Source organism: Hypanus sabinus, chromosome 21 (assembly GCF_030144855.1).
Source record: "Hypanus sabinus isolate sHypSab1 chromosome 21, sHypSab1.hap1, whole genome shotgun sequence".
Taxonomy (NCBI): Eukaryota; Metazoa; Chordata; class Chondrichthyes; order Myliobatiformes; family Dasyatidae; genus Hypanus; species Hypanus sabinus.
In genome coordinates, this window is record NC_082726.1 from 49234541 (window position 1) to 49252970 (window position 18430).

The 18430-nt window shown below is 42.7% G+C and overlaps 1 protein-coding gene across 2 annotated transcripts in view; it reads right to left on the reverse strand.

Moving 5' to 3' along the window:
• spock2 (SPARC (osteonectin), cwcv and kazal like domains proteoglycan 2) overlaps nt 1-18430 on the reverse strand; it is a 107025-nt gene that overhangs the window by 54425 nt on the left and 34170 nt on the right. For both annotated transcript variants that reach the window (XM_059946474.1, XM_059946473.1), the window contains exon 2: nt 12940-12985. In XM_059946474.1, coding sequence (XP_059802457.1) covers nt 12940-12985 — 46 coding nt within the window. The remainder of the gene's footprint in view (nt 1-12939; nt 12986-18430) is intronic.

The following is an 18430-nucleotide window of genomic DNA, read 5'->3' on the forward strand; positions in this document are numbered from 1 at the left end:
ACCTTTACTCCAGATGTGGGCTCACCTATATACAGTGGATTCTGGTTAATTAGGTGATTGGTTAATAGGTTAATATGCACCTGCATATTTGGGACAACTCTTAAAGAACGAAATCTAATTGTGAAAATAGCTGGGATTCCTTTCATTTATTTGGGACACTATGCTAGTTAACCAGGGCAGGAGATTATTGCTGAACAGATTCTAACTAGTGTCAGACACGTGCACTGGTGTGGGCAGTAGACACTAGACCATGTTTAGAACAGTTTTTAAATACCTTCAGTTGCCTGTGCTTATGTTTAAAAAGCAGTGATTTTTGTCACTGATAGTTGGTGAGAAAGAAGCAGTATGATAATTTAGAACTGTTTTGCTCACTGTTGCTTCAAGCATTCAGGCTTGGAGATGCCAGAAATGGCCGGGAGTGAAAATGAGAGGATTTCGTGACTTCAACCAGTTAGGGACTAAAAAGAGTTTGAAGGTATTGACAATCATCTAGAATGTTACAATGAAAACAATGATTTGGAAGATGCAATCATCAACAGCACTGCATGAAGGCAACCATGATCTATTTTAATCATTTATAGTCAATCAAAAGAATGTGCCAGCATACAACACATTCCTCTATTGATAACTATTAGGAATTAATACACAGTTTTATAGTGCTGTAGTAGTATTGACATTGTTCTAATTTGTTCTGTATTTTGTTTAAGCACATCATTTGTTATTCTGTTAAATGATAGTTTATCTTTTTTAGACATTTTCAACTATTTCCATGAAACTCCGGCTAATCTGGGGTAGCCCCTTAAATGGGCTAAAATGTACTAGTACTGATACGTCCCAATTAACTGGAATCCACTGTATATATGAAGCACAACCTCCTTTGTGTTCAATCTCTCTTGCAATAAACAATGATAATCAATCTGCTTTAAGGTGGATGATCTTGTTGCACTATTACAGATTGCCAGGTATGATGTTGTGGCCATCACTGAATCGTGGCTGAAGGATGGTTGTAGTTGGGAGCTGAATGTCCAGGGTTACATGTTGTATCAGAGGGATAGGAAGGTAGGCAGAGGGAGTGGTGAGGCTCTACTGGTAAAGAATGGCATCAAATCAGTAGAAAGATGTGACACAGGATTGGAAGATGTTGAATCCTTGTAGGTTGTGTTAAGAAACTGCAAGGGTAAAAGGATCCTGATGGCAGTTATATACAGGCCTCCCAACAGTGACTGGGATGTGGACCACAGATTACAACAGGAAATGGAAAAGGCATGTCAAAAGGGCTATGTTATGATCGTCATGGGAGATTTTAACTTGCAGGTCAATAGGGAAAATCAGGCTAGTAATGGATCTCAAGAGAGTGAGTTTGTTGAATGTTAAATAATGGCTTTTTAGAGCAGTTTGTCGTTGAGCCTATATTGGATTGGGTGTTTTGTCATGAACCGGAGGTAATTAGGGAGCTTAAGGTAAAAGAACCCTTAGGAACCAGTGATCACAATATGATTGAGTTCAACTTGAAATTTGATAGGGAGAAAGTAAAGTCTGACATAGCAGTATTTCAGTGGAAATTATAGTGGTTTGAGAGAGGAGTCGGCCAAAGTAAATTGGACTATGCTGCTGGCAGGGACATCAGCAGAGCAGCAATGGTGTGTGTTTCTGGAAAAAAGGCGGAAGGTGCAGGACATATGTATTATAAAAGTGAAGAAATACTCAAATGGCAAAGTAGTACAACCATGGCTGACAAGTCAAAGCTAATGTAAAAAGAAAAGAGAGGGCAGACAACAAAGCAAAAACTAGTGGGAAGATAGAGGACTGGGAAGTTTTTAAAAACCTACAGAGAGCAACTAAAAGGATCACTAGAAGAGAAAAGATGGAATATGAAAGCAAGCTAGCAAATAATATCAAAGTGAATAATAAAAGCTTTTTCAAGTATGTAAAAAATAGAAGAGAGACCAGAGTGGATATAAGAGTACTAGAAAATGAGGCAGGAAAAATAATAATGAGGGACAAGGAGATGGCAGATGAACTAAATGAGTATTTTGCATCAGTCATCACTGTGGAAAACACTAGCAGTGTGCCAGATGTTGTAGTGTGTGAAGGAAGAGAAGTGAGTGCAATTATTATTACAAGGTGTTCAAACAGCTGAAAGAACTAAGGGTACATGAGTCATCTGGATCAAATGAACTACACCCTAGGGTTCTGAAAGAGATAGCATTAGAGATTGTGGAGGCATTAGAAATGATCTTTCAAAAATCATTGGACTCTGACATGGTGCCAGAGGACTGGAAAATGGCAAATGTCACCACTCTTTAAGAAAGGAGAGAGGCAGAAGAAAAGAAATTATAGACCAGTTAGCCTGACCTCAGTGGTTGGGAAGATGGTAGAGTCATTTGTTAAGGACAAGGTGATGGGACTACTTGGTGACACTGGACAAAATAAGACAAAGTCAGCATGGTTTCCTTAAGGGAAAATCCTGCCTGATGAACCTGTTGGAATTCTTTGAGGAGATTACAAGTAGGATAGATAAAGAGGATGTAGTGGATATTGTACATTTGGACTTTGAGAATGCCTTTGACAAGTTGCCACACATGACGCTGCTTACCAAGTTAAGAGCCCATGGTATTACAGCAAAGTTACTAAGATAGATAGAGCATTGGCTGATGGGAAGAAGGCAGTGAGTGAGAATAAAAGGATCATTGTCTAGTTGGCTGCTAGTGACTAGTGGTGTTCCGCAGGGGCTGGTGTTGGGACCACTTTTTTTTAATGCTGTATATAAATGATTTAGATGATGAAATAAACGGCTTTGTTGTCAAGTTTGCAGATGATACAAAGATTGGTGGAAGGGCAGGTAGTGTTGAGGAAACAGTTAGGATGCAGACGGTCTTAGACAGATTAGGAGAATGGGAAAGTAAGTGGTAAATGAAATATAATGTTAGAAAATACATGATCATGCACTTTGGTAGTAGAAATAAATGTGTGGACTATTTTCTAAATGGGGAGAAAATCCAATAATCTGAGATGTAAAGGGACTTGGGAATCCTTGTGCAGAACACCCTAAAGGTTAAATTGCAGGTTGAGTCAGTGATGAGGAAGGCAAATGCAATGTTAGCATTCATTTCAAGAGGTCTAGAATACAAGAGCAAGGATGTGATGCTGAGGCTTTATAAGGCACTGGTGAGGCCTCACCTTGAGTATTGTGTACAGTTCTGGGCTTCTCATCTTAGAAAAGATGTGCTGGCATTGGAGAGGGTCCACTGGAGGCTCACAAGGATGATTCCGGGAATGAAAGGATTATCACATGAGGAACGTTTGATGGCTCTGGGTCTGTACTCGCTGCAATTCAGAAGGATGAGAGGGGATCTCACTGAAAACTTTCCAATGTTGAAAGGCCTAGAGAGTAGGTGTGGAAAGGATGTTTCCCATGGTGGGTGTCCAAGACAAGAGGGCACAGCCTCAGGATAGAGCAGCATCCATTCAAATCAGATACGGAGAAATTTCTTTAGCCAGAGGGTGGAGAATTTGTGGAATTTGTTGCCACGTGCATTTGAGGAGGTCAGGTTGTTGTGTGTATTTAAGGCAGAGATTGATAGGTTCTTGATTGAACATGGCATCAAAGGATACAGGGAGAAGGCCGGGAACTGGGGTTGAGGAGGCGGATCAGTCATGATCGAATGGCGGAGGAGACTCGTCTGCTCCTATATATTATGGTCTTATTGTTCTAAAATTAACAACAATATCTTGTTGGTTTTGTTAATTATGCTCAGTGGCCACTTTATTAGGTATACCTATACACTGGCTCTTTAAAGCAAATATTTCATCAGCCAGTCATGTGGCAGCAACTCAATGCATAAAAGCACTCAGATTTGATCAAGAGGTTCTGTTGTTGTTCAGGCCAAACAACAGGGTGGAGAACAATGTGATCTGAGTGACTTTGACCACGGAATGATTGTTGATGCCTGATGGAGATGTTTGAGTATCTCAGAAACGACTGAACTCCTGGGATTTTCATGCACAACAGCCTTTTCAGAGAATGGTGTGAAAAATGAAAAAAAAAATCCACTGAGTGGCTGTTCTGTGGGTGAAAACGCCTTGTTAATGGGGATAGCCACTCTGGTTTAAGCTGACAGGAAGGTGACAGTAACTCAAAAGATCATGTGTTACAACAGTGGTTTGCAGAAGAGCATCTCTGAACTCACAACATGTCGAAACTTGACATGGATGGGCTACAGCAGCAGAAGAACACACACATCACTCAGTGGCCACTTCGTTAGGTACAAGAGGTATCTAATAAAGTGGCCACTGACTGCATTTTCTGTACTTGCCACCTAACCTTGCACTAGGACAGGCAGATCCCTCTGCAGCTAAGAGTTCTGCAAGCTCTCACCATTTAAACTGGTAAATTGGCTGCTTATTGTCCCACGTATGAGGTAAAGTGAAAAACATTGTTTTGCATGTGATCCTTATAGATTATTTCATTGCATCAATAATTTGAGGTAATACAAAGAAAAACAATAACAGAATGCAGAATTAAGTGCTACAGTTAAAGAGGAAGTGCAGTGCAGATGGACCATAAAACTGCAAGGCCACAACGAGGTAGACTGAGGTTAAGAGTCCAGTTTATCATTCTAGGGAACTGTCCAATAGCGTTATAACAGCAGGAAAGGAGCTGCCCTTGAGTCTGGTGGTAAATGCTTTTGGGATTTTGTATCTTTTACCTGATGGGAGGGGGGAGAAGAGAGAATGTCTGGGACTTGGCATAATATGCTTCTCTTATTCTTTTTCCTGCCAAAATGGGCAATTTCACATTTTCCCCACATTAATCTTCATTTGCCAGATCTCTGCCCACTCAGTTAAATTACCTTTATTGTTTCAAGGCCTCCATGTGTCTTCTTCACAACTGACTTTCCTACCTATCTTTGCATCAGCAACAAACTTAGCATCTATACTTGCGGTTCCCCCCATTCAAGTCAGTTATATAAATGGCAAGGAATCTCTGAACCATGTGGAATACAACTCATTACAACCTGCCAAACAGAAAAAAGGCCCATTTATTTCCACTTTGTAGCCAGCAAATTATTTTTATTAACCAGAACAAATTCTATAATAAATAAGTATTTACAGGAATAAACTGTGCAATCCCTTTTCATTCTTACATTCACGGTCAATGTGTTTAAAACCAATAGCACTGCTGCCTGGGACAGTACACTGCCTAGTTAGTTGAGGGGCTTCCTCACCTAAGCAGACCCCTCAATGTCCAGCAGTAGAAGAATCTGACACTGAGCCGTTACTGTGACTGCACCAGTTTTTCAGTGCATCCCTCAGCACTGTGCCAGTCAGCAGCATTCCTCCATGGACACCTCGATGTGCTGGCAGACCTACAAGTTTCGGGCAGACCAAAGGGTGTCATTCACCGAGCTAATGATCTCCCAGCAGCACCCGTGAGTTCCTGGGAGCAGCTCATAGATCAGAGCCCTCTGTCACACAGCTACGCAGAATGCACCATGACACAGACCCTTGCACCTTTCTCCACACCAACTCTGCAAACGCACAGCCGGCAAGGAGGTGAGCAATGGCCTCATTCCTATTACATTCCACTCAGAGGCCGTGCGCGATGGGGTTGACATTTTGGGTGTACAGGACGGATCTGACTGGGTGGGGGGGGGGCTTCTCTCACCACTAGTGAAGCAAGGCCTTGGTGCCTGTTGGTGAGACTTGGCGAAGAGGTGTTCTGCAACATGGTACAGACATTCTGCTCAGTGAACAACATCCACCAAGTCCTTCTCCTGCAGTATCTGCAGGATGTTCTGTGCTGACCTCTGCCTGATGGACGTGGTCAAAGGTGTTGGTCTAGAAGTAGCCAGCAAATCAGCCTCCAGGACAAGCATTGCCTCTCCAACCCTCATTCATAGTAGATGCCCTACCCTGTATTCTTCTATCTCTCACTGCCACAGTCGGTTCCCCTCTGCTTCAAAAGGGTGGCAATCATACCAGTGCCCAAGAAGAGCAGGATGAGCTGCCTCAATGACTATCACCCAGTGCCACTCACATCTACTGTGATGAAGTGCTTCAAGAGATTGGTCATAGCTAGAATCAACTCCTGCCTAAGCAAGGACCTGAACCCACTGCAATTTGCCAATCACTGCAATAGGTCTACAGAGGATGCAATGTCACAGGTTCTCCACTTGACCTTGGATAACCTGGACAATAGCAATACCTACGTCAGGCACATTCATACCCTCAGTCCCAGTCAATAAGCTCCAAAATCTGGGCATCTGTACCACACTTTGCAACTGCATCTTGACTTCCTCACTTGGAAACCACAGTCTGTGCACATCAGAAATACCATCACTTCCTTGTTGACAATTAACATCAGTGCATCTCAAGGACGTGTGCTTCACCCACTGTACTACTCTCTCTACACTCACGACTATGTGGCTAGACACAGCTCAAATGCCATCTATAAACTTGCTGACAACACAATTATTGTTGGCAGAATTTCAGACAATAACAAGGAGGCACACAGGAGTGAGACAGATCAGCTGGTTGAGAGACGTTACAACAACAACCTTGTATTCAATGTCAGTAAAACTAAGGAACTGATTGTGGACTTCAGGAAGCAAAAGTCAAGGAAACACACACCAGTCTTCATTGAGGGATCAGCAGTGGAAGGGGTGAGCAGTTCCAAGTTTCTGGGTGTTGTCATCCCTGAGGATCTATCCTGGTACCAACATATTGATGCAATTACAAAGAAGGCATGACAACAGCTATATCTCATTAGCTGTTTGTGGAAAATTGGTGTGTCACCAAAGACTCTTGCAAATATCTACAGATGTACCATGGGGACCATTCTAACTGGTTGCATCACCTGGTATGGAGGGGCCTCTGCACAGGATCAGAAAAAGCTGCAGCAAGTTGTAAACTCAGCCTTCTCCATCATGAGCACTAGTCTTCCCAATGGCCAGGACACCTTCAAAAGGCGATGCCTCAAAAAGGTGGCATCCATCATTAAGGACCCCTAACACCCAGGACATGCCCTTTTCTCAATGCTACCATCAAGGAAGAAGCACAGGAGTCTGAAGGACCACACTCAGCGTTTCAGAAACAGCTTCTTGCCCCCGCCCTCAAATTTCTGAATGGAAATCAGTAATTTCTTCCTCTCTTTTTGTATAACTTTTTAATTTCTTACATCTTACTGTAACTTAGATTTTATTATAAGGGATTACAATGTACTGCTACTGCAAAACAACAGATTTCATGACACAAATCTGTCATTTTGTGGCAGCAGTGATTTTATGCTAGTGATTTTAAACCTGACTCTGATTCTGATTTTAAACCTTTTTCTGATTCAGTATCCTTTATAACAGCAGTGACCAGAGCTATTCATGGTATTCCAGCTGAGAACACCACATACCTAAAACACCTTTGTTCTATGGCACTAATGCAAGCTAATAAAACAAACCATAAAAACAGCATAGAGGTATTTTACTTATTATGTTAGATTAGATTAAAGATTACATTAGCTTTATGTCAGATGTTCGAGGGGTGATTGATAAGTTCATGGCCCAAGGTAGAAGGAGTCAATTTTAGAAAACCTAGCACATTTATTTTTCAACATAGTCCCCTCCTACATTTACACACGTGGAGCATATGGATCTTGGACCTCCAGAAAGTGTCCACAGCAGGGGTGATTGATAAGTCTGTGACCAATCAACTGATGAGTTATTAACTTCAAACTTTCTGCATAATCACTCAAAGAGTTGAACTGCATGTGCATGTAACGAGGGCTGTATAACTCATCTCCTTCTACCTTAGGCCACAAACTAATCAATCACCCCTGCTTTGGACACTTTCTGGAAGTCCAAGATCCATCCGTATGCTCCGCGACTGCTGGACGAAGTGTGTAGATGTAGGTGGGGACTATGTTGAAAAATAAATATGCTAGGTGCTCTAAAATTGACTTCTTCTACCTGAGGCCACGAACTTATCAATCACCCCTTGTGCATCGAAACACTCGATGCTTTGTTACATCAAATCAAATCAGTGAGGATTGTGCTGGGCTGCCTGCAAGAGCTGTAATGCTTCTGGCACCAACATAGCATGCCCACAGCTTACTAAACTGTATACCCCCAGAATATGGGAGGGAACCAGAGCAAGCATGAGAAAGTCTGCAGAAGCTGGAAATACAAAGTAACACACGCAGAGTGCTGGAGGGACTCAGCAGGTCAGGAGTGTCTGTGGAAAAGAGTAAACAAGACCCAGACTCTTCTTCAGGACTGAGAAGGAAGGGGGAAGATGGGCGGAGGGGAAGGAGGCTAGAAGGTGATAGGTGAAGCCAGGTGGATGGTGTGGTGAACTACATATACCTGTCTGGACACGCCCCCCCCCCCCCCCCCGCTGACTGCTCCTGTGGCTCCTCCCACGGACCGCGGTATAAAGGCGATCGGGGACACCGCCCCGGCCTCAGTCTCCAGGATGCAGTGTGGTGGTCAATTGCTGCTTGTTCTTTCTTCCAGCCAATAAAAGCCTATATCTTGCCTCACATCTCCAAGAGTTATTGATGGTGCATCAGATGGGAAGGGTCAAAGCTGTAGAAGAGATGAACTGATAAGAGAGGAGATGGACCATAGGAAAGAGGAGGGGACCCGGGGGAAGTAAAAGGTAAGTAAGAAGTGAAAGGTCAGAGTGGTGAGTAGAGGAAAGAGGAGGGGAGGTGAAGGGGAACTTTTTTCACCAGAAGGAGAAATCGATATTCATGCCATCAGCTTGGAGGGTATACAGATGGAATATAAGGTGCAACTCCACCATCCTGAGCGGGCGCCTCATCTTGATTCAAGAGACCATTGGACTGACACGTTGGAACGGGGATAGGAATCGACACTGCAGCACTTGGCGGGAACGTGAGTGGTCACGGGGAGAAAGTACAGACTCAGGCAGCAGCTGGAATTGAACCCCGATCATTGATTGCTGGCCGGTGCTTTACATCGATGCACTAACCACAGTGCAACCATGCCACCTCACCTCAGGGTCCTCCAAGTTCAGGACTGTTATGCATTGGCCACCAGCAATGTAGAAAGTTTGTCGCATCTGGGAAGCTGGTGGCCCCTGGTATGTAGTCCTTTATTTTAGAATCACAGCCCAGTAAACCAGCGGATATAAACGGCCTGCTTCACCCCCACCGCCTGTCTCCATCTGCTCCTCCTGCAGCAAAATCAATAACACTTCAGCTGCTCTGCTCTGACTTCAACGCTCCCAGGGGCTCCACCGCTCCAGCTTCACTCTGCTGTCTCTAGCAGCTCGGCTGATTCATTTCACACCTACTTACAATTGATTCCTGACAGCCGAGAGGTTCAGGCTGCATGACGCAATCCAGCAGCCAGCTGGGACCACTGACCCACATCGTGCTGCCAACTGTTTGTTCTCCATTCATCTCCATCAAGCCAGGAAGCAGCTAACTGACAGAGGAAGACCAGAGGCCTGCCCGGACCCCACCCTTACTAAATGCCATCTTTCGTTCTCTGCTGCCCTCCAAACTGTCCTCTCAGACTGAGCCCCTGTAATGACTAGAGATCTTTGATGACTTCCCGCTTGCACCATGGCGTTGAGCACAGGAGTTGAAGTGTTTTGTTAAAGTGGTATAAGGCGTTGCTGAGGACAAATTTATTGTGTGCAAATCTGGTCACCTACCTACAGGAAAGATATCAATAAACTTGAAAGAGTGCAGAGAAAGTTTACACATGTATTGCTGACCTGAGGACCTGACAGACACAGGTCAAGTAGGTTAGGACTTTATTCCCTGGAGTGCCAGATACCGAGGGGAAATCTTATAGAGGTGTATAAAATTATGAGGGGTACCGATGAGGCTTTTTCCTCCCAGGTTGGGTAAGAGTAGAAGTGAAAGGTGACATATTTAAGGGAAATCCAAGGGGAAAGTACTTCACTTAGAGGGTTGTGTGATTCTGAAATGAGCTGCCAGTGGAAGTGGTAAAAGTGGTTTTAGTTGTAAACTTTAAGAGAAGTTTGGATGGGTACATAGATGAGAGATTTTTGGAGGGCTATGGTATGGTTGCAGGTAGATGGAACTAGGCAGAAAACCTGGCTGGGATGGACTAGGTGGGCCAAAAGGGCCTATTTCAGTGCTGTGGGACTCTACGATAAGTCACCAATCTCTAAACTCTTTCTCCAACTATTCCTCATCACTCAGAAATGCTAATGCCTCAGCTGGCTTATCATTTCTTCCTTCAATTTTCTGCATTTGACCCTAGACTATCGGACAGATTGCTGAAACAGACTGTCAGGACACTATCGCTTTTGGGAGCTGGTAATCCCAGGAACTTCTCCACTGAAGTGGCTCTGAAACCTCTCAAGCCACGGAGAAGGTGAACAGGCTCCAGTTTGTTTCCACCATACCGAAGATGGTTATGCTCCCACCGTTTCAAACTGAACACCCAGTTTTTCAGATGCATGTGGTCAGTCTCACTGCCAGATGACACCAAACACACACGATCTTTCCATGTTTGTGACTGATTGGAGATTCCATAAGAGCATCTTTTCTGCAACCATCAGGCTCTTAAACCAAGCTGCACAACCCTCATCCTGCTTCAGCAATGGAAGGCTACAAACCACCTCCTCCATTGCCATGGACTTGTCTCTGATTATAACTTTGTTTTTTTGTTTTGGTCTCATATCTTGATTCTGCATAGTCCCCTTTCTCTTCACTGTCATAAATCTATGCATCTAGAATGTATACACTCAGTGGCTACTTCATAGGTACTTCCTGTACCTAATAAAGTGGCCACTGGGCGCACCTTCGTAATCTTCTGCTGCTGTAGCCAATCCACTTCAAGGTTCAACATTCAGAGATGCTCTTCTGCACACCACTGTTGTAACGTGTGGTTATTTGAGTCACTGTCGTCTTCCTGTCAGCTTGAACCATTCTGGCCATTCTCCTCTGACCTTTCTCACTAACAAAGCATTTTCCCCAATAGAACTGCCACTCACTGGACTTTTTGTTGTTGCCGTTTTCGCACATTCTCCGTAAACCTCTTGTGTGCGAAAATCCCTGGAGATGAGCAGTTTCTGAGATACTCAAACCACCCCATCTGGCACCAACAGTCACTCCATGGCCAAAGTCACCAAGATCACATTTCTCCCCCATTCTAATATTTGGGCTGAACAACAGCTGAACCTCTTGACCGTGTCTGCACACTCTTATGCATTGAGTGGCAGTCACATGATTGGCTGATAAGATACTTGAATTAATGAGCAGGTGTACCTAATAAAGTGGCCACTGAGTGTATCTAACTTATATTCAGTTGTCTGTACCGATGTGCCTGTGGTAACTGTGCCTCACTACACTTGTGCACAACACAATGAACTTGACTTGAATCAAGATGTAGCTCACTACGTGAAGATTAGTTGCCATGTTGTTTTTCTGCAGTACTGACTACATGTCAATAGTATTTCATTGGCCAAGAACTGGTTTGCTCTCCCATCTTCCAAAATTAAAAAAAAAACATGGATGTATTTTCATTTGTTATTTACACATATCCCCCAGTTATATTCTTTTAAGGTCCTGAAGGACATGCTCTCTTTTCATTACTAACATCAGGGAGGAGATACAGGAGCCTGAAGACATACATGCACATTCTTAGGAACAGCTTCTTCCTCTCTGCCAACAGATTTCTGAACAGACAATGAACTACCTCACCATGACTATTTTTGCTCTCTTTCTGCACTATTCACTAACTTCAATTAAGTAAATATGTTTCTTATTGTATCTTACAGGTTTTTTATGTATTGCACAAACAACCAAGTTCACAACATATGTATGTCAGTAATATTAAATCTGAATCAGATTCTTGCAGTTGAGAGACACTACGGTGATGAGGGTCAATATGAGCAACTTCTTGAAGCAACATGCTCCAGGTAGGAGATGGGTTAACAACTCATACTTTTATACCATCATCTTTGCCCTGTCTAGAGGACTTCCCAGCCAATGAAGTATTTTTGAAGTGCAGTCACTGCTATAACGCGGGATTAACATGCAGCCAATTTGCACACCGTGTTCTTGTAAACAGCATTGTGATAATGATGATCAGACAATCTGTTTGTTAGTAATGATGAACAAGGGATAAATATTGTTTGTTTAATGGGGATACTCAGACTGTTGTTTGAAACTGGGCCACAAAATTGTTTATATCCAATTGAGAAAGGAGGTGGTGATTCAGTTCAACATCTTCTCAAAGAGGCAACATTTCCAACTTTCTTTCTTGGGACTACCAGCTTCTATATTAGAGTTCACTTCTTTGGCATGGGCCTAGATCCAACAACCTTCTGAGGGGAGATTGTTACCAATTGATCCCAGGCTGATAAAGAGCAGGTCGTGTTCACTACTACCTCAGTGCTAATGAGAACTGAATTACAATCATAAACACAAGAGATTCTGCAAATGCTGGAATCCAGAACATATGCAAAATGCTGGAGGAACTCAGCAAGTCTGGCGGCATCTACGGAGAGGAATGAACAGTCGATGTTTTGGGCTGAGATCTGAAAGGTTCTGATGAAGGGCATGAACTGTTGGCTGTTTATTCATCTCCACAGATGCTGCCTGACTTCCTGAGTTCCTCCAGCTTTTCTTTGCATATTGTTCAGAATTACAATCAGTTGACTCAAGTCCTGTTAAGAAAAAAAGTTGTAGTACTTTCATTTAGAAATCTGAGGGATGTGAAGGAGAGGCAGAAAGAGAAAGAAAGTGAAGGAGAGAAGGGGAAAGAAATAGATGAAATAAGTGTGCTGGGGATGGTACTGGAGCGGAGACACAGAGATACTAAATCATCTAAGGAAATAACGAGATATATTATAATGTTGAAGCCCTGGGTTTCATAAAGTTTGCACAACAATTTGGTTAAAAGAAGTCTCAATATTTTCAGTAAAAGGAAAACTCACCCTCATCAAAGGCCTGATTCTGATCCCACGTTCGGATGTAATCATCCTGCACAAAAGAAAAAGAATATTGTAACTGCAAACAGAATAATCATCAATTAATCAGAGCACCCGAAGTCAAATTCCTACTTGCAGCCCTGAAAGGATGAAAGACTATTAGATCTCAGCAATAATTAGTTATTTTCAGACTGTTGTTCTGTAGAGGTTTGCCTGTGGCTGAATTGTCTAGTCATGATGTTTGCTATGGCATTAATTTTCCCTGACTTGTGCCAATAAATCACTCCCCCGCCAACAATGACTCAGGATTCTGGCCTGTCTCTTGAACATTCTGAATTAACTAAGTTTGTACCCATTTTGTGTTAATACTGAAACTACAGCTTGAAAATGGGAATTTATTTTCATTGTTACGGTCTATAATTTTCTCTGCCCTACTGACAGTAAACAGATACACAAGAGATGCTGAGATCTGGAGCAAAACAAATGAGCTGCTGGACAAACTCACTGGGTAAGGCATCATATGTGGAGAGAAAAGGACAGCCAACAAGAGAACTCATCAGGGTTGAATAAAAGGTCTTGACCTGAAATACTGACTGTTCATTTCCCTCACAGTTGCTGCCTATTCCACTGAGTTTTGCCAACAGCGTGTCTATGTACAATAAAAAATTTCCTCATTAAAATATGATCGACTGGGTCAGTGGGAACCATTTGTACCTCTGAGTCACCAGAATCAGAATCAGGTTCATTATCCCTGACGTATGTCATGAAATCTATCAGCTGTACGGCGCAACGCATAAATATACTGTAGGGCACAGTGCCGTAGTGGTTAGCACAATGCTTTACAGGATCAGTGATCCTGGTTCAATTCCTGCCACTCTCTGCAAGGAGTTTGTACATCCTCCCCGTGACCGTGTGGGTTTCCTCCGGGTGCTCTGGTTTCCTCCCACGGTCCAAAGACGCACCGTTAATTGGTTGTTGTAAATTGTCCTATGATTAGGCTAGGTTGGGCAACACAGTTCAAAGAGCTGGAAGGGCCTATTCTGCACAGTATTTCAATAAAATAAAAGTAAAATCAAATAAGAACATAGTGTTTTATATATAGTAAATATAAATATAATATATACAATGCATTATAATATAAATATATATTCTTAAATTAATATAAATGAAAAGATAGCTGGTGGAACTCAACAAGTCAGTCAGTATCTATGGAGTGGAGCAAACATTCAACGTTTAGGGCTGAGACCCTTCATCAGGACTGGAAAGGAAGGGGAAAGAAGCCAGGATGAGAAGGTGCGGGGGATGGGAATGAGTGGAAGCTGTCGGTGATAGGTGAGACCAAGTGGTGGGGAAAGTACTGAGGTAGCATTTGTGGGTTCATGGACAGTTCTGGTATCTGATGGCTGAGAGGAAGAAGCTGTTTCTAAAACACTGAGGCAGTGGTTCCTGATACCTGTGCCAACTCTGCTATTCGCACTAATGTGCAACAGTGACTCAGTCCCTGTAAACGGTTCCTGATCAACAAGAAATTAAGGATTGTGAGTCCTTCCTCTTCCTGACAAAAATTCAATCCCTGCCTGAAAAGCATGCTAATGTAAAATATGTGAAAACAATTAAAAGATACTTTCTAAAAGTAAAAAAAAACCTATTGTATAAGAATCAGCCACTAAATATCAAGGATTAACTTTATTCGCCACATATGTTTACATGTTAGGAACTTGCTGTGTGTGATGATCAACAAAAACCAACAAAAATCAGCACTCAACAATTATAAAGCACAGAGACTTATATAATTGTTAGAACATAAAACAATTTAAATATATTTACAAACAATGAACACAATCCAAATTAGCTCAATTATTGTGAAAAATTGAGTTAACCTGAAATTTACCCATTCCCATTGGAGCCATTCCTCTCCACTGTAGTGAAAGAAGCCACTTTCCTGCATGCGGAAGGTGGATTCCCCTGAGAAATTGCAGGACCTCTGTTACTTGACTCTAACATCAGGTCACAGTCAAGTCCTCTTGAGAAGTTAGGGCTTGTGCAGTCAAGCAAGAGGCTACTGTAAATGATTTGGATTGTTAATTTAGCCCTCACAGCAAATAAAGCTGAGGACACCCGCTTTAATGTGTCTGGACTTAACCTGAGCTGACAGTGAGTGCACAACTGAAGGAGTGCTGAATTACTAAAGGTGCCACTTTTGGTTCAAATGTTAATCCAAGACTTTGACTGCAATGATTCAAATTCAACTAACGTTAGAGATCCATTAAAAATAAATTAATTGCCTCATCAGTACTTTGAGATCTTAGCATGCAGCCTAGCATCTGCAGTTCTTTTGTTATACAATTTATATTGCAACTCATGTTCTTGGTGTATGTACAGACAGGCATTAGACATCAAGGTTAAATGGCAGGAGGTGATTGTTTGCCCATCCTCCCTGTGTTGAGATCTAGCACCTTGCTTCCCATGAGACAGAACCAACCTGAATTGCCAAGCATCACTGATTTCAGTAAATCGTATCAAGGTGTCTCATAGGAAAAGGGATGCAGAGAAATTAATTCTCACTGGTGCCCGGTGATCAAAATTTAACTCATAGCTTCAAAGCAAGAGATTGTCTTAAAAGAGAATATCAAAGCTGACAGCTGAGATTACCAAATGTAATGTTCATGAGAGGAAAAGGAAATTGGAGATAACCCCTTGTGCAAAGTGGATAACTGAATGAACTGAACTGTACTGAAACATATTGGATATAGAAAAAACTAGACAGAGTAAACTTGGAGAGGATGTTTCCATTAGTGGGATAGCCTAGGACCATAGGACACAGACTCAGGATAGAAGGATGTCCCTTTAGAACAGTGATGAGGAAAAATTTCTTTAGCCAGAGGGTGGTGAATCTGTGGAATTCATTGTCACTGTTGGCTGTGCAGACCAAATCATTGGGTATATTTAAAGTGAAGGTTTATAGGTTCTTGATTAGTAAGGGCATTGAAGGCTATGGGAAGAAGGCAGGAGAATGGGGTAAAGAGGGAAGACAAATCAGCCATGATGGAATAGCAGAGTAGACTCAATTGGATGAATGATCTAATTCTGCTCCTATGTCTTATGGCCTTATGAATGGGTGGAACAGAGAGCTAGAAAACGAGTCCAGGGGATAGCAGCAATTTGGAAACCAAACCAAAAGCTTCATTTGTAGATCCTCAACACTTCATCAGTATTCCACCTCACCTTTAAAACTGCCTGCATTATCAACAGGCAATCCTTCAGTGTATTTCAACAATGTGCTGATTGGAACCAATTCACTCTGTTAAAATAACCATCTGGAGGAAATTGAAATGAACAGGTCAAGCTCTCTATGTGCTATTATTTGCTCAACATTATTTCAGGCCTAAGGTTAATTAACTTCCAAGTACATTAAATGGAGTCGGAAGTACCCTGAGTTCTGTTAACAACATGCAGTAGGCCTGCAGTACAAGGAAAAACAAGCGTACGATTCTATCAAGCTTCAGGGGAATGGAGCAATGATAGAGAAAGATGCAAGGGGGCACGCCACAATTCACCTTCAGTAGCTGTCTGACAGAGAACTCTCTAACCTATGGGCTCTTCCCAGGGACATCCTAGAAGCGATCATCAAGAGCTGCTAGGAGACCATCAGCTCAGTGAACGAGGCCCTTTGGTCTGCCCGTAAGTTGCTTGTCTGCCAGCACCTTTGAGATGACCACCCCAGGCTGCAGGGGCACTGCTGAGGGACACACTGAAGCTTGGTGCAGCCACCACAAGGGCTCGGTGGGGAAGGACCACATTGTATGGTTTTTCTGCTACTGGAGAGGGAGGGGTCAGGTTGGGTGAGGAAGCCCCACAATTATTGTAGTGGTATACCACTCAAAAGGGCCATATGAGTGGCAGGAGTGCTATTGGTGTGTAGGAATGTAATATAACAGTACTGAAAGCATTGACTATGAGTGTAAAGAATGAAAAGGCATTGCACATTTATTCTTGTAAATACTTTTGATATATATAAAAAATCACTGTACTCTTGGCAAACAGATAATACTGTTTATGATTCTAAGTTACTCTAAGTTATGAATCACCTTCCAGATGTTGAGATCTACATGGCTCTCCCTACGATGTGTAAGGACAGTAAATATTGTAACTTTTACGACAAGGACCTACATTTATGAAGTACAGTACCTTGAATGTAAATAATTGTGTACAAAATTAATTGGAAATCTGGGCATAAAATTGTTCGTCTCAGCTCATTTGCTGTTTATTTATTTAGCTGTTGAGATACAGGGCAGAATAGCTGCGTCACCCAGCAACCTTTGATTTAACCCTAGTCTAATCACGGGACAATTTATAATCATTAATCAACCTAGCAACTGGTATGTCTTCAGACTGGGGGAGGGAACCAGAGCACTCGGAGGAAACCCAGTCAGTCAGTCACGGGGAGAACGCACAAAGTCTTTACAGACAGCGGTGGGAATTGAACCCGGGTTGCTGGTACTGTAAAGCATTGTGCTAACCACTACGCTATTGTGCTATCTACAAAATCTATTGGTCTTGGTTTACTGTTGTCACATGTACCAAAGTGCAGTGAAAAGGCTGTCTAGCAAACTGTTCAGTTCAGTGGTTCCCAGCCTGGGAGACGTGGACCCCTTGGTTAACGGTAGGGGTCCATGGCATAAAAAAACGTAGGGAACCCGATTCAGATCAAATCATTACACGGTATATTGAGGTAGAAAAAGATATAACAGTAATTACACTGAATAATGTGCAAGCTGTCAAGCTCTACAGAGAAGGTGCAGTGCAGACAAATGATAATATACAGAATCATAATGAGATAGATGGTGAGGTCAGGAGACCATCTTACTGTACAAGAGGTCCTATCAGGAGCCTGATAACAGGGGGACAAAAGCTGTCCTTTGAGCCTGATAGTATGAGTTTTTATCTTTTGTATCTTCTGCCCAGTCAGAGACACCATAAGATATAGGAGCAGAATTTGGCCACTGGGCCCTTCGAGTCTGCTCCACCATCCCATCATGGCTGATTTATTAACTCTCTCAACACCATTCTCCTGCCTAATGATCGGCACTCAATCCCATCATCCCCTCAAAGCTAATCAATAAGCTTCAAGACCTTGGCCTCAATGCCTCCTTGTGCAATTGAATCCTCGATTTCCTCACTTGATGTCCTCAGTCAGTTTGAATTGGCAACAAAATCTCCTCCACAGTCACCATCAGCACAGATGCACCACAAGGCCGTGTGCTTAACCCCCTGCTCTACTCGCTTTATATTTATGACTGTGAGGCTAAGCACAGCTCCAATGCCATATTCAAATTTGCTGTCAACACCACTGTCGCTGGCTGACTTGAAGGTGGTGACGAATCAGCATATAGGAGTGAAATTGAAAATCGGGCTGAGACATGCTACAACAATGCCTCTCAGTCAACACCCACAAGACCAAGGAGCTGATTATTGACTTCAGGAGGAAGAAACCAGA